Source organism: Coturnix japonica, chromosome 2 (genome assembly GCF_001577835.2).
Source record: "Coturnix japonica isolate 7356 chromosome 2, Coturnix japonica 2.1, whole genome shotgun sequence".
Classification (NCBI taxonomy): domain Eukaryota; kingdom Metazoa; phylum Chordata; class Aves; order Galliformes; family Phasianidae; genus Coturnix; species Coturnix japonica.
This window is the reverse complement of record NC_029517.1, coordinates 17,893,954-17,907,665: the sequence shown is the minus strand read 5'-3', so window position 1 is coordinate 17,907,665 and position 13,712 is coordinate 17,893,954. Positions and strand designations below refer to the sequence as shown.

General features: G+C 39.3%; 1 protein-coding gene across 1 annotated transcript in view; it reads left to right on the top strand.

Moving 5' to 3' along the window:
* STAM (signal transducing adaptor molecule) overlaps nucleotides 1-13,712 on the top strand; it is a 32,794-nt gene that overhangs the window by 2,838 nt on the left and 16,244 nt on the right. Inside the window, exon 2 of the mRNA XM_015853436.2 lies at nucleotides 7,332-7,416. Coding sequence (XP_015708922.1) covers nucleotides 7,332-7,416 — 85 coding nt within the window. The remainder of the gene's footprint in view (nucleotides 1-7,331; nucleotides 7,417-13,712) is intronic.

Sequence of the window (13,712 nt, the reverse complement as noted above, 5' to 3'; positions counted from 1 at the left end):
TTTCGTAACTTTAGTCTTAAATTCAGGTAGGGTTGCAAGTTTCTCTGTAAGTTTGACACAGGTGAGGTAGTGGTACGTTGTACTTTAAGAACCAAAAGAGTGTCTGCTGATCTGTCCTGACAGGCCAATTAAGTAGTGGTGGGTAGGCTGTGTTTGATGAAGAAGTAGCTGTTGGAGCAGTTCAGAAGCATTACTGAGATGCTGCCTCAAGAATAAAATCTGTAACTCTGGACCTATGCCTACTTAATAGTAACTTGGTATCTGGAATTGCAGAAGTGACCTATGTTGAAATCAGACAATTGGAAGAACTTCTCACTCTGTGCTCTTATTGTTTTAACACGTTTCTGCAGTTTTATGGGCTATAATAAACACGCAGTCTGGTCTGTGTTGTTCAGAAGTGAATTAATTAATTCATTAACTTTTGAAAGACCATTTTGGATTATTTTTTAGAAGTTGATCTGTCATTCAGCAGATGTTCAGAATGCCAATGGAAGTAACTCTTGGACAACGTTTCTCCCTTATTTGCAGCAATAGATGGGGGCACTTCTTGCATCTGCTTTGCACGTTATTCTTGTTCTCGTTGTTGTAATGGTATGAGGCATCACAAGAGTGGGAATAAAGGAAAGAATCAGGCTTTCTATTTACTATAACAGGAAATTAAGCAGGTAGTTTGGTAATGTAATAAAGCTATTAATTTGATAGCAGCAATTTTTTCCCCACATTTTCAACAGTAGTGTTTAGTGACCATTTTATGCTTGTAACTTACAGAAATATATAACTCTTAGAAATGTAATAACATGCATGGATTACATGTGAATGTTGCTGAGTAATATCCTAAGCTGTGCATACAGTTTGATGCAGTAGGATGTGAGAAATGCTTTGACTTTAAATCCCATTGTATAATTTCTTGTAATAAAATTCTCTTGCTCTTTAAACTGATTAATCTATAGATTTATCCTCTTTGTTAGTTAGCAGCGTTACTCTATCCCTTTTGTTAGACATCATCTTCAAAACCACGCAGTTATGTGTTTCTGTGAGCTGGGCTTCTCACTGTTTAGGACAGCTTTGGGTTTGCCAAAAGGAGGGAGATTTATTACATAGGAGACTCTTGACCCTGGTGAACTGTGAAGAATGCAAGCCGTGAGTTAACCCACCTCTGGCTGCAAGGAAGGCTGACTTCCAAGGATTGGTTCAATTTATTATGACACTTGCACTTTTTTTTTTTTTTTTGCCTATATGGGCCAATTGCTTTTCTCAGTGTTGTTTTAGGGGAAAGGATATTAACTGTGAGCTGAGCAGAAAGCTTGTGGAAAGGAGCTGTAGCCAGCCCCCTTTCAGTTCTTCATAAATGTTCCTATAAAACAAGAATTTCTTGCTTTGTTGTGTGATCCCAATGAAGAATGATAAAGTAAACACCTCTTCTATGTAATAGTTCTCCCAAATTCTTTTTCATTATCACATTCTGTAAAAGAATCACCAGACTTGACGAATTTGAAGCCAGTGTCATACATTCCTTTGGCAATGGAGATTTTGTAGACTGTACTTTATTGATAATTCTTTTTCTTTCCTCTTAGGGATGAGATGTCATTTTTAAGGGCTTCCTCTTATTTCAATGTGTGTTATAACGTCAACATTTGGAGAAATCAGAGTAGTTCTCCAGCATGTAAAATCTGTTCCCTTGTGATAAAAATAACACTATATCTTTGACGTGGATGGTGGTGTCCCTTGCTGATCTCCTTTCCAAAATGCTGCTTCTACTGTGGCTTAATTTGTGGGGAGCTGCAATAGATCCTGGCAGCACTTGTTTGTGTTTCTGGCCTGTGATCCTCCCTGTGTATGGAGCCGTCATCATCTGTCTCATCTATCTCCAATGTGCTCACCTTCCTGCTCTGCTGTAATACCTCTGGGTGAAAGGTTGTTTAAGTTCTGTGGATTTGTTACAGTTTGCAGTGAAGTCACTAAATCACTTTTGCCCAGCTTGCTAGGCATTCCTAGCAGATCTTTAAACCCTTTATCATTGTTCTGTCCAGCTCATTTTGCTGAGTGATGTCTCTGGCTGGGCCGCCTCTTTGACAGCAAAATCATACACAGTCCTCTGAAGGAGTGAGCCAAGATGGCCTCCCAGCTGCTCTGCCACTGCTGCTTGTTTGCCTCAGGTCTGCTGGTGCTGCCTTCATCGGATACCCCCCAGCAGTGCATCTGGGAGGACTTTTTGGGAGTACTGTGAATGCAGTTAAGAAGAAGAAACTGGCTAATCATAGAGTAGCTTATGTTGGAAGAGACCTTAAAGATCATCTAATTGCAACACCCAAGCCATGGGCAGGGCTGCCACACATCAGATCAGGACTCATCCAGCCCAGCCTTGAGCACTCCAGAGAGGGGGTATCATCCACAGCTTCACTGGGCAGCCCAGTCCATTGCCTCACTGCTATCTGAGTAAAAAATTCCTCCTAGCATCCAACTTAAATCTCTCTTCTTTTTAAAGCCATTAAGCCATTGTCACCATCAGACCATGTAAAAGGTCACTCTCCTTAGGTGCCCTTCAGGCATTGGAATGCCTGCTTTCAACCCTGTTGTTGCAGCCCAGGATACAGTTGGCCTTCTTGGCTGCAAGAGCACACTCCTGGCTCATGTGCAGCTTTTCATCCACCAGAACCTCCAAGTCTTTCTGTTTTCTATGAGTTTTTCCTCCAGTTCATACTCATACCTGGAATTACCCTGACCCAGATGGCTTTACTGAAGTTAACAGTGTGACAGGGAATTCTAGTTTCTGTCTACAAATTTACTCTGCTGGAGGTTTATTTTCAGTCTTGCTTAAATCAAAATCAATTGGCCTTATTTTTTTCTGTGGTTCTGTGTGTGTGGTTAATAGAAAGAGGTGGTTTGTATAGAATTGTCGAATACATGTGTTGATCATTCTGACAGACAAAAAGGATGAAATTAATCACGTGACATGGAAAGATATGGGGACAGAATTACATGGCACGTGACTGCCAACAACAACAACAAAAACATGCAGTCAGTTTCATTTCCTATTGAAGAGACTTGGTAGTTGCTGAAATCCCCAGATGTTGTAAGCACATATCTGTGTTTATATTCATATATAGAGAGAGGGGAAATTATTTAGCCTTGGGAAGGAAACAGGACTTTGAGTGGGACAATGGGAGAGAAGGCTGATGGGGAGTGCTGGATTTTGTGTCACTTCCATGGTGTTTACATTGGTGTAACAGATTATTGAGAACTTCTTGTTCAGCTGGAAACTTATAGTAATTTCCCTATGTAAGTGAAGACTGCCTTTAGCCACTCTGTTCTTTGTAACTTCACTAAGAACTTCAGTATCTCATTTCGGAGATATGTGATAGGGGGAGGGCAGTTATGTCCATGGATGGAGTAAGTAAATACCAACTAGAATGGCTCAATCCTGGTTTAGTAGAACAGTCTTTAAGTTTTTACTTACATTTGTTCTAAGTGCTTCAAATTATGTGGATTTGAAATGTTGGGTTTAGGGGAAGTTTTGAGCTGTTATTACCGTTTCTTAAAATTCTAGATTTTTTTAACATCTTTGGGAATATGTAGCAGAAAACAAATAGGTCAGTTCTAATATTGGAATGCTTTAATATCAGTGAAATCTGAACTTTAGATAACTTAAACCTGCAGTGTAACATGGTGTGGGCAGTGGGTAGTCTTGCAAACTTGTGACCAGGCAGCACGGTGCTGTTCAGGTGCAGAACTGTTAAGGGTATGCAAGCAACTTGCTGATACTTGCATGACAGGTCTGGTGGGATGTGGCAATGTGTGTGTTCTTCTTATGGCTCCTGAGCATAAGGAGAACTTCAGGTAGAATCACAGCATAATTCTTTACTAAAACAAAACAAAAACAAACAGAACAAAACCATAATACTAGTGGGGTGGGTCTCTGTGAAATGAAACCTCTCCTGTCTCAGTTTAAAACCATTCTCCCTTGTTCTATCAAAATATATACAACCAGTGCTTACCTTACCTTGGTCTTTTCCTATGCATCTGTTTCTTCAGATATGATACATGTTAGAGTCTGAATCTGGGATAAGATTGAATGGCACTCACTTGGCATGCCAGCTCTTATGGGTACGGGAGAAACGTGAAGGGAGAAGATTGGTGGTTCCACAGTCTGTGCTTTGCGAAGTGGCTGAGAAATGTGATGTGTTGCAGTGGTTAAAGTTGCAGTGTTAATTCAAAGGCCTTGTCTATGCTAGAAAAAATTCTCCTGTGCTTTGGTGTATTAGTGATACTGATTTGTGGGAGAGCTGCTCTGGGAAATGAGGGACAGGGTATGGTAATGTCTGCCTCTGGGTCACCAAGGTCTGTTTTTCTTTGTGTTTGAAATGCAGTCAGTGAGTTTTAAAGAACTCTGGTTTCATGAAGGAGCCAGCACTGTCTTTAAGAGTTGTTTCAGTGCAGTCTGAAGCGTTACCTGATCTTGCCGTGGCAGGCAGTCGTCAGGTAAGGTTTTAGCAGTGAGGTGTGTGGGAGATGCTGAGGTAAGCACTGCTATTGTGATGACAGAATTAATTTTGATCAGAGAAGGGAGGATGAGGAACATTTTAAGTTCAGGTTCCATCCCCTGTGTGTTCACAGGTACAAGTGTGTGTTGCCTTCCCTGTCTCTGAGATAGTGATGTGCCAGTGGTACTGGCAGGTGAGCAGGGTGCCACCTGTTAGCTGCGGTGTGCAAAGGTTAAGTGAGTGCAGACAGTTTTAGTTGCAGGTCTGTGCCTTGTGTCAGAGAAGAGCGTTAAGTAGTAACTGTGTAAGTAATTAAACAGCTCTGAGTTGTAATTTTGTCTCTGAAACATTGATACAACACAGGGATTTCTTCCAAGCATTCTTTTGTTCCCATTCTGGGAGTGGTGAAAGGTGACAGCCATGCGCTAATGCTCAGAGAGTGGCTTTTTTGTGTCAGTCCAGCTCAGCTTGGGCACTGCGAGTGTCTTACTATTAAGAAAGTAACAAATGCTAATTACTAGAGAAGACAGAAAGTACTCAGTGACACCGGGTTCCAGGCCGGCATGTAGTAAGGAACCTTTTAGAATCTGGTGATGGAGACTTTGTGGCAATGGACAGTTTTTAGACAATCATAGGATCAGAATATCCTGAGTTGGAAGGTACCTATAAGTATCACTGAGTACAACTCCTGGCTTCATGCAGGACCACCCAGAAATCAGACCAAATGTCATGTCAGAGGGCATTGTCCAAGTGCTTCTTGAACTCCTGCAGCTGGGTGCTATGACTGCTGCCCCTGGGAGCCCAACCACCTGACCAGACAGAGTAGCTGTGATAGTAAACTTGTAACTGGATTTGTGGATACACTTGCAAAATATTCTCATTGAGAATTAAAATGATGTTTGTAATTGGTGAAGTTGGCATGAACTAGGGGTTCCATCAGTCACCATCATATCTGTAGTTTTACCCAAACTGCTTAAATCAGCGTAAACAAGAGCTTAGTGTGATTTTAAAACTCTAAGCATGCATTATTTTACTTGATGGCTTGCCATGCTGTTTCTCTGTGGTGACACTGCATAAAGAATCACTTCTTTCCAGAAATACAGCCAGTATTACGCACAGCATAGGAGCCTAAAGTTTCCAGCCTGTAGGATTTCTCAGCTCTGCGGCTGCTGAAGTCTGGGCAGTGCAAGGCTACAAAGCCCTGAGCCTGGATGGGGCTGGGGCTCTGCAGGGTACCCTGTAGGCATGGAGTGGAGCTGGTCCAGCTCCAGCAGGACTGGCAGTGAGCTGCAACAGGAGCCCTGGAACTGAGCTGTCTCTATGCAGCCGATCCATGGTATGGGTCGTGCAGAACAGGGAATGCAGTGTAGATACAGCATCTCAGGTGCAACTCTGCTTGGACTCAGTGTTTTGTGTAAAGTATCCATTCAACCACAAGTATTCAACCGCAGAATTGAAATTCTGGAGCAACAGAACAATGTTTGTTGACATAGACAGGCTACAATCACGTTGCTCTGTTCTCATGTTTTTGGCATTTTTAGTTTGTATACTGACTGGATTGTGTTTCTTTTATGAGGAAGGTTTAAAAATGGAGGCATTTATCTGGCTGTTGGCTCTGCTAGCCCTAAGCACGATTTGGAACAATAGTGGACTGAAAGTAAAATAAAATGTTTGTCCCCTTAGTGCCAGATGTTATCATAGCATCTGTCCAGAGTTTTTTTCTTCTCCATAGTCTTGTAAATGCTAGTTTGGATTAATTAATCTTCCCCGACACTAAAGTTTATACAGGAAATCTTTCCTTCCTATTTAAGACTAAGCGCACTGGAAGAGATCATACTCATTGCTGAGGTGTATTTTGCAGACTGAGGTGAATATTAGATGAAGCAAGTATAGTTCTGTGCCCATCATTCCTCCCGTCTGTTCTCTGAAAGAGTGGTCAGGCACTGGAACGGGCTGCCCAGGGAGGTGTTCAGGAAGCAATTAGATGTTGTACTAAGGGACATGGTTTAGAGGGAAATATTGGTGGTGGGTGGTTGGTTGGACTGGATGATGTTGGACAACTTTTCCAACCTTGGTGACTGTGTTTGGAAATTGCTTTGTGGTCTCCAGCCCTGACCTGAATTATGAATTTTTAGATACGGTTCCATACAGCTGCAGTTTAAATCTTAGTTTTCTTTATCACTTTTCTTTATTGTTACCCACTGTGTACCTAGGCTTTTCTAGGGGAAAAATAGAGGGTCTTTTTTTCCTACTGCTTTGTTTTCCACCTGTCTTTACTTCTTCATTCTTCAGGAAGGACTGTTCTTGTCCTTTGCAGAAGATTTGGAAGAGAGGGTCTCAGTGGATTTTATCTGATTATCTCTTTAACTAAAAAGTAAAATATGTCATCCAAAGCAGAAATAACAACGAGGAGATAATAATCACCGACCTTTCAATGAGTTGTAGAAGCCCCCTTACTGATAAAGGAGGAAGGACATAGAAGGGAAATGGGAAGTGTCTGAGGATGGAGTAAATTCTGTTGTGTCTGACTGCAAACAGGAAAGTGATACTTCGGATATTTATTCTTCCAAATGAAGAAAAACAAATCTGTTGATAGTTGATATACTTCTAGATATATATTTATCATGTGGGGAAAAAAAGTGCGTGTTTGCTTATTAGTTTAACTTTGCAGTTGCAAATGAACATTTGAAAAGTAAAAATATTTAGTTACAACAGTTATATGAACTTATTAAATATACAACGTTGTATGTTTAGTTTATACGGAAATAGCATTGCAACGTCTTTCTTGTCAATTTTGTTAAATTATTATAGTTATGTTTTGATTTATTATATTTGTATTTTGTTCATTAGAGAAAGCAACCAGTGAGATGAACACTGCAGAGGACTGGGGCCTCATCTTGGACATTTGTGATAAAGTTGGACAGTCACGCACAGGGTAAGTGATCTTAGAAACTGTCCCCCACAGACGTTATTAATTTTGTTATTTCAGTCTTATACTTGGATGAGAGGAATGAAAATTCTGACTTGTATAGACTTTTGAAGCAGCTCAGTTTTATTTGCTTCATGTACTTACTGGAATAGATTTACTACAATGGAAGGAAAGTATGGATTTTCTGCCCAAATATTTTACTGTTTTTCCCTTGTCTCTTAAAATCAGGAATTGCATGCAGCAATTTTTCACCAGTGTAATAGAAACAACAAGCTGTTATGTTTTATCAGTGTCGTTGTAAATCCAGCAGACATCATCAGGGTTTTTTCTTGTACAATCATAATCCGGGTTCGAAGTGACCTCCAGAGGTCATCTAGTCCAACCCCCCTACTTGAAACAGATTTAATTAGATCAGGTTGCTCAGGGCTGTGCCTAGTCTTGAATGTCTCCAAGGGCAGAGTTTCTACAGCCTCTGTGGGCAATCCATTTCAGTATTTAATTACCCTCACAGTAAGCAAGTAAATAAATGAAGGATTCTACTATACGATTGCAATTTCCCTTATTCCAGCTTGTTTGTTTTATCTTACCCCATGACTGCACTTCTAACGAGGATATGGTTTCATCGATGTTCTCTGCTCAAGTAGTTGTATAAAGCTGTAAGGTCTGCTTTTACCCTGCCCTTCTAAAAACTGAATCCATATGTTGGTGTCTTTTTGTATGCGACTCTGGCCATCTTGATAGCTGTCATGGTTTTGTGGTGTTGCTGTCAATATTCCACATCATAACTCTTTTGCCATCTTGATGACTTGCTGTGGTGTGTCAGCATCCTTCTTGAATGGGAGAACTCAAAATTGGGCAAAGTCCCAGCGCAGTCGTACAAGTGCTGTACAGAAAGGATGGAACACTTCCCTGGCCCTGCTGGCTGTGCTGTTACTACTATGGCCTGTGATGTCTTTGGTCATCTTTGCTGCCAAGCTACACTCTATCACCCACTGGATTCTGCCAAGCCTTCCTGTGGAGCTGCTCTTTGGGCAGTGGGCTCCTGGCCTGTGCTGGTGCAGTCCAATCCAGATTCAATACCTTGCCTTTCACTTGCTCAATTTAATGAAGTTCTGATTTGCCTGTTCTCCTTATCGTCCATATCCCCGTAGCAGCCCTGATCTCTGGTATATTGTCTGCTTCCTCCAGCATGCTGTTGTCAGGAAATATGCCTCCTGTCATCTAGGTCATTACTAAAGTCATTTAGCAGCACCAGCCCCAGGAATTCCCTGAGGGACACCACGAGTTACTGCCCACCAGCTGGGATTTGCACACTGCTGACAACTCTATGAGCTCAGCAGCCCAGCCAGTTTTCCACCCACCTTATCATCATTTTATTCAGCTGGTATTTCACCTGTTGGTGATAAGGAGAATGATACGAGACTGTGTCAACACTTCATTGAAACTGAAGTTTAAAGCATCCTCTGCCTCTCCTTATCCTTGCCACCAGTGTCTTTGTACAGTGTACCATGAGGATGTGTGTTTCTCCACCTTGTTTTGAGAAACTGATCTCTAACATCAGGGCTTTAAGAAATGTTCATTAAAAAAATGTGATTAAATGAAAGGCACCTTTAATGCAGATATTAATGCTTCCATTACTGATCCTTTAATGAACTATCTCAGAGACTTTATGCAAGCCTTCATTTTCTTTTTTTTTTAATACATCATGAATTAAAGTATAATTTGAAATAGCAAGTTAAAAGTATGACTTAAAGATGATGTTTTGATATATCTGCAGTGTTTTTATTCAGTGTTCTGTTAGACTTTGGACATTTTAAAAATATATTTTCCTCAAGCATTCCTTGTAACAGTTCAGGTAAGGAAAAGGTTCAAAAAGAGAGCCATGCCACTGATGCTGTTCCAAAGGGCAGGCTCACAAATTAACTTGTTCCTTGGGATTAAGAGTGGTGTCTAGAGGAGTATTTATGAATAGCATGGTGTGCTGAGACTTCTGTGCTGTTGTGTTTAACTCCAGTAGAAATAAAAACTGATAAGTTGTTAATCATGTTTTGTGTTATTCTCTGTGAAATGTATTTCTGTTCCATGTATGTTGATGCTGAGTCTGTAACAACAACAGTGTTACTGAAGGCACAGTATTCTATTTCAGCACTTTTGCATAGGCAAGATTCAGGCTCACAGCAGCTTACCCTAAACAGCACTTAAATGTATTTAGCTGCAAGAGGCAGCTGCTTAGAAATACAGATAAAGCCAGTGATCTTCTGGCAACATAAAGCTACGTTTCTCTGTGACAGCTGGAATTTCTGTTATGATTTTAAAAACAGAACAAAACAAAACAAAAAAACAACAGTGGTTTTATCCTGCTGTGACTTTAACCTTTCCAATACTCACCCTGCTTGTGATATGCTGCCAGCTGACTCATTGCTTAACAGCACATTCTGTTAAAAACTTGCTGATGGTGAGTTTTCTTTGTACGTATGGATTTTGTCATGGTATAGCAAGGTAAAGCAAGACAATGTTTCCCATTAAGTTTAAATCAGATACACTACACTTAATAACTCTTCTGAAATTAAAGTTATGGTGTCAGGATCCTAATCACTGGAACTGGCTTCTGCTTTAGTTTTGTCACCAGTGCAGACTGTTCTTGGCAGAAGCTTATGCTGTATTATCTCCACTTTATTGGTTTTCTTTTTACAGTCTGTGAATAGCGTGCCTTTCAACATTTTAAGCATAAATCACCATACACCTAAAGGGATTATTTTTCTTCATGAAGTGTAACATTTTGTTGTATACTCTTATATTGCGCATTGTCTCGTTTGTCTGTTTGCTTTCAGAATAGCTGTTGGAAACCCGTTCTGCTGCAAAGGTTTATTTTTCTGTGATAAATTACTTACAGTTCAGTAGTGGATTTGCTAACTGGGTGTATAAACTTGTGCTCCTGTTAGTTATTATACTGCTATAGCTGGGTCATGAAAGTCATCTTCTAATCGACTCTTCTTTGATCCAACCAATAGAAAATGTTATCAAGTTGGAATTCCACTAAATCTCCTTTTTTAACTGACTGCTGTCTTAATTTCTATTGAAGTTCAAAGACTCATTGATTGGAGTTGATAGAATTTTCATAGAGAACAGCCTAAGGATAGTAAATTCAGTAATATTTTGAATAATGCACCTTTTTATATTAGCATATGTAAAGTATCTCCACATGCAGTGTGCGATTGGATACTGTATTGCATATCAGCATCTTAGAGTGATCTAAAATGTGTCTGAGAGTAGAAAAAGCTGTATAATCTCTGACTGTTTTTTATGAAGTAATGCAGTTCTGCAGTTGCATTGTGCATTTTTTATCATGTGTTTTGGGAACATTGGCAGTATCTGAAACTGCTGAGCAAGTTGCCTTTTCAACATGAAAAGATGAGTAAAACTAAGATTGTTATCATTAGATGCAATGTGCTTTTCTGCCTTTTTAGACAGCATTATTGAAAACCTGTTTACTTTAAAATCTCTGATTGTGTTTTACTAGTTTTAAATCATCTTAAGTACAGGTTAGGTATGGATTTTGCATATTGCTGACTTGGAATAAAAATACTTACACAACTTAATCTGTATCACATAACCTCTTAGATAACATTCTGACAGTGGAATTATGCTTGGAATGGATAAAAGGGAAACCTAACAGTTATGATATTTTCTAGTGTGAGATGCACCTGTCTTACTTGCTCTCTTATTTGTTATACTTCAAGGCTAATGCTGTAATTGTCTGCATTCAGCTTTGACAAGGTTGTAACTTTTGTTTTAACCTAGTTTGTATTTGTTTGAAACTATCACTACCTCAGTTTTTCTCTGGGAATATTAGTTAATAAAACCGATAGACTGGAAAAAAGATTGAAGTCAGTGAATGGGAGAAGACAGCAACGACTGAGGAAGTAGAAACGTTCATTGCAGCCTTCTGTTGGATGGAGATTGGGATGTTGAAAAGCTGCCACTCAGGAATGGTTTGTCTGTTTTGCTGCTTGTGTAACTTCATTCTGATTCCTTATGAGCTGATTACTGAGAAGAGATTCTGGTCAGGTGATTCTGCGTGGTTGTTTCCATGCCTGTTGTACAAGAACTGTCTTCCAAACTGCTCACCTTTTTTTGCCCCCCACGTTACCCAATGTAAGCAGCATTTTACATAGTCATCACAGTGTGTCTCACAGAGTGATCAGGATACTCCGCCTTTCTGGTTTCTAATGGAGCAAGTAGAACAACTGAGTCACCTGGGTAGTCTTGAGCCTGATAGGCAGTTACCTTGGGTAATAAATAGAATAAATTGCTGACAGTGTAAGAAATGTGTTGTGCAGAGTAGTATTTTAGCTTCCAATTGCAGTTAATGTTGTATCTGTTAAGTAAAATGAAATGGATATACTACCATTCAAATGCATTATTTTACTCTTTAAAACTGAATTTTATTGCAAATGTTTTCGGAATATATTATGTAGTATATAATATCAGAGCTCTTAACTTATCCTGCCCAACCTTTCACCTACTGATTTGTTACCCTCTCTCACTGTGCTGCCTTTGAAGCTTTGATTATAAAGTCATTAGAGCAGAACTGCGGCCTAATGTTTGTGTACCATGGGCTAGAGAAAGTACTCAGTAAATAGACTAATTCTATTCTTGTGGGATGCGTGCCTCTCTGATTCCTGCTTAGTACTTTTCATCGTTTCTTAGCTAAATCGCACGACAAATTAATTGGAAATGAAAGTAGTGATATTTGTTCTGTTTGCAGTAGGGGTGCTTGAAGTTTAATTGGTGAACTGAGCATTAGTAAGCTTGATTTTTTTGGCATAGAGTTAATCAAAAGATCACTTTAAGAACATCAACAAAAAACAACGGTATTCAAATACTGCTTATTTCTGTTAAAGACATCTATTTGCTCATGTTTGGAAGTTCTTATGAATTATTGTGTTTTAGTGTTGGTTTTTTTTGTTGTGGGGTTTTTTTTATGTTCTTTTAATACTTTTCAAAACTGTACTTGATAAATGTAGAAGATCATTTAATTTCAAATCTTTATTATCACTTTATTAATTTTTAGAAACAGCTCCTTTATTAAAATTGTCTTAGACTAATGGTGCTGTGTTCCTATCCCTGGACTGCTCAGTTCTTGATTCTGTAGCCTGCTTTTGTAAATGCTGGCTTGGCAGTTAATGTCCATGGTTGTGCACGCTGCTTATAAGTTAATGCAGTTATTTATATATAAAGGCATTCGTTTAGGAAAAACAAACATATTTTTGTAAGTTTTATCATGTATTCTTTATCAGGTGTAGTGAATGCAGGAGATATCTTGGTTAATTAGTAGATAATGAACAGTGCTTGTCTTACAACCTTCATTTGTAATAATAATTGGTTACATGAAGGTGTACACTGAACAACATGTAGTCTTGCTATGTGATAGCATTTTCTATAATTAGTACTACTAAACATGAGGGAGACATTTCTGTAAAATGTAGACACTGCCAAATATAGTATAGCCAAGCAGTTGTGTAACTTATACCTAAGTTTCATATTAGTTTGTGGATATCAGTTCCATAGAAAACTGATTTTGCTCCCAAAAGTCACTGTAAATATTCCAGAAATGCCTTAAATCCCTTAGTTTAAATGCACCATTCTTTTTTCCTCCTCCCCTGCTTTTACCTCTTCCATGGGTGTTCAATAGATAATGCTTGTCTGTTCTTGATAATTCTGCTCCAGCCTTATGCAGCCTTCAACTACCTCCAAAAACATGACTAAATAACTGAAAGACACATAATTTCAAGTACACTGAACTGTGTCTGAAAATCTGTTCAAATTGTTTCTTTTATTCCCTTTTCCCATTATGGCTATGTAGGGCAACAGAGGTAGAACTCAAAGTGCTTATTTAACTCTTCTGAAACATTTATGCAGAATGTCTAGCACTGTTGGGTTTTTGTTTGTTTGCTTTTTTTTCCCCAGCATCTATTGGTTTGCTGTGTGTTTTCTTTGTGCGTGTAATATATTAAAACTGACTCTGAAGAGGGTAATGCTGTTCTTTAGGTGTGAATGGGGAGTATAGAGGATTAGTAGATTTTAAGGAAATTTGTGTGTAGGTAATTTCACTCTCAGTCATTAACTAACCGTTAATAACATGTTGATTCTGTATCTACTGAAAGAAATAGGGTTCCTGTTAATTGTTAAGTATGGAGAAGGGTGTGTTGAAAGTGAAGCCAGGCTTACTGAGGGCTACTCTTGCCAGTAATTGATGAGCATGGGGGAAGTTCATTGCTCTCTGCTTTGCTTCAGTTATT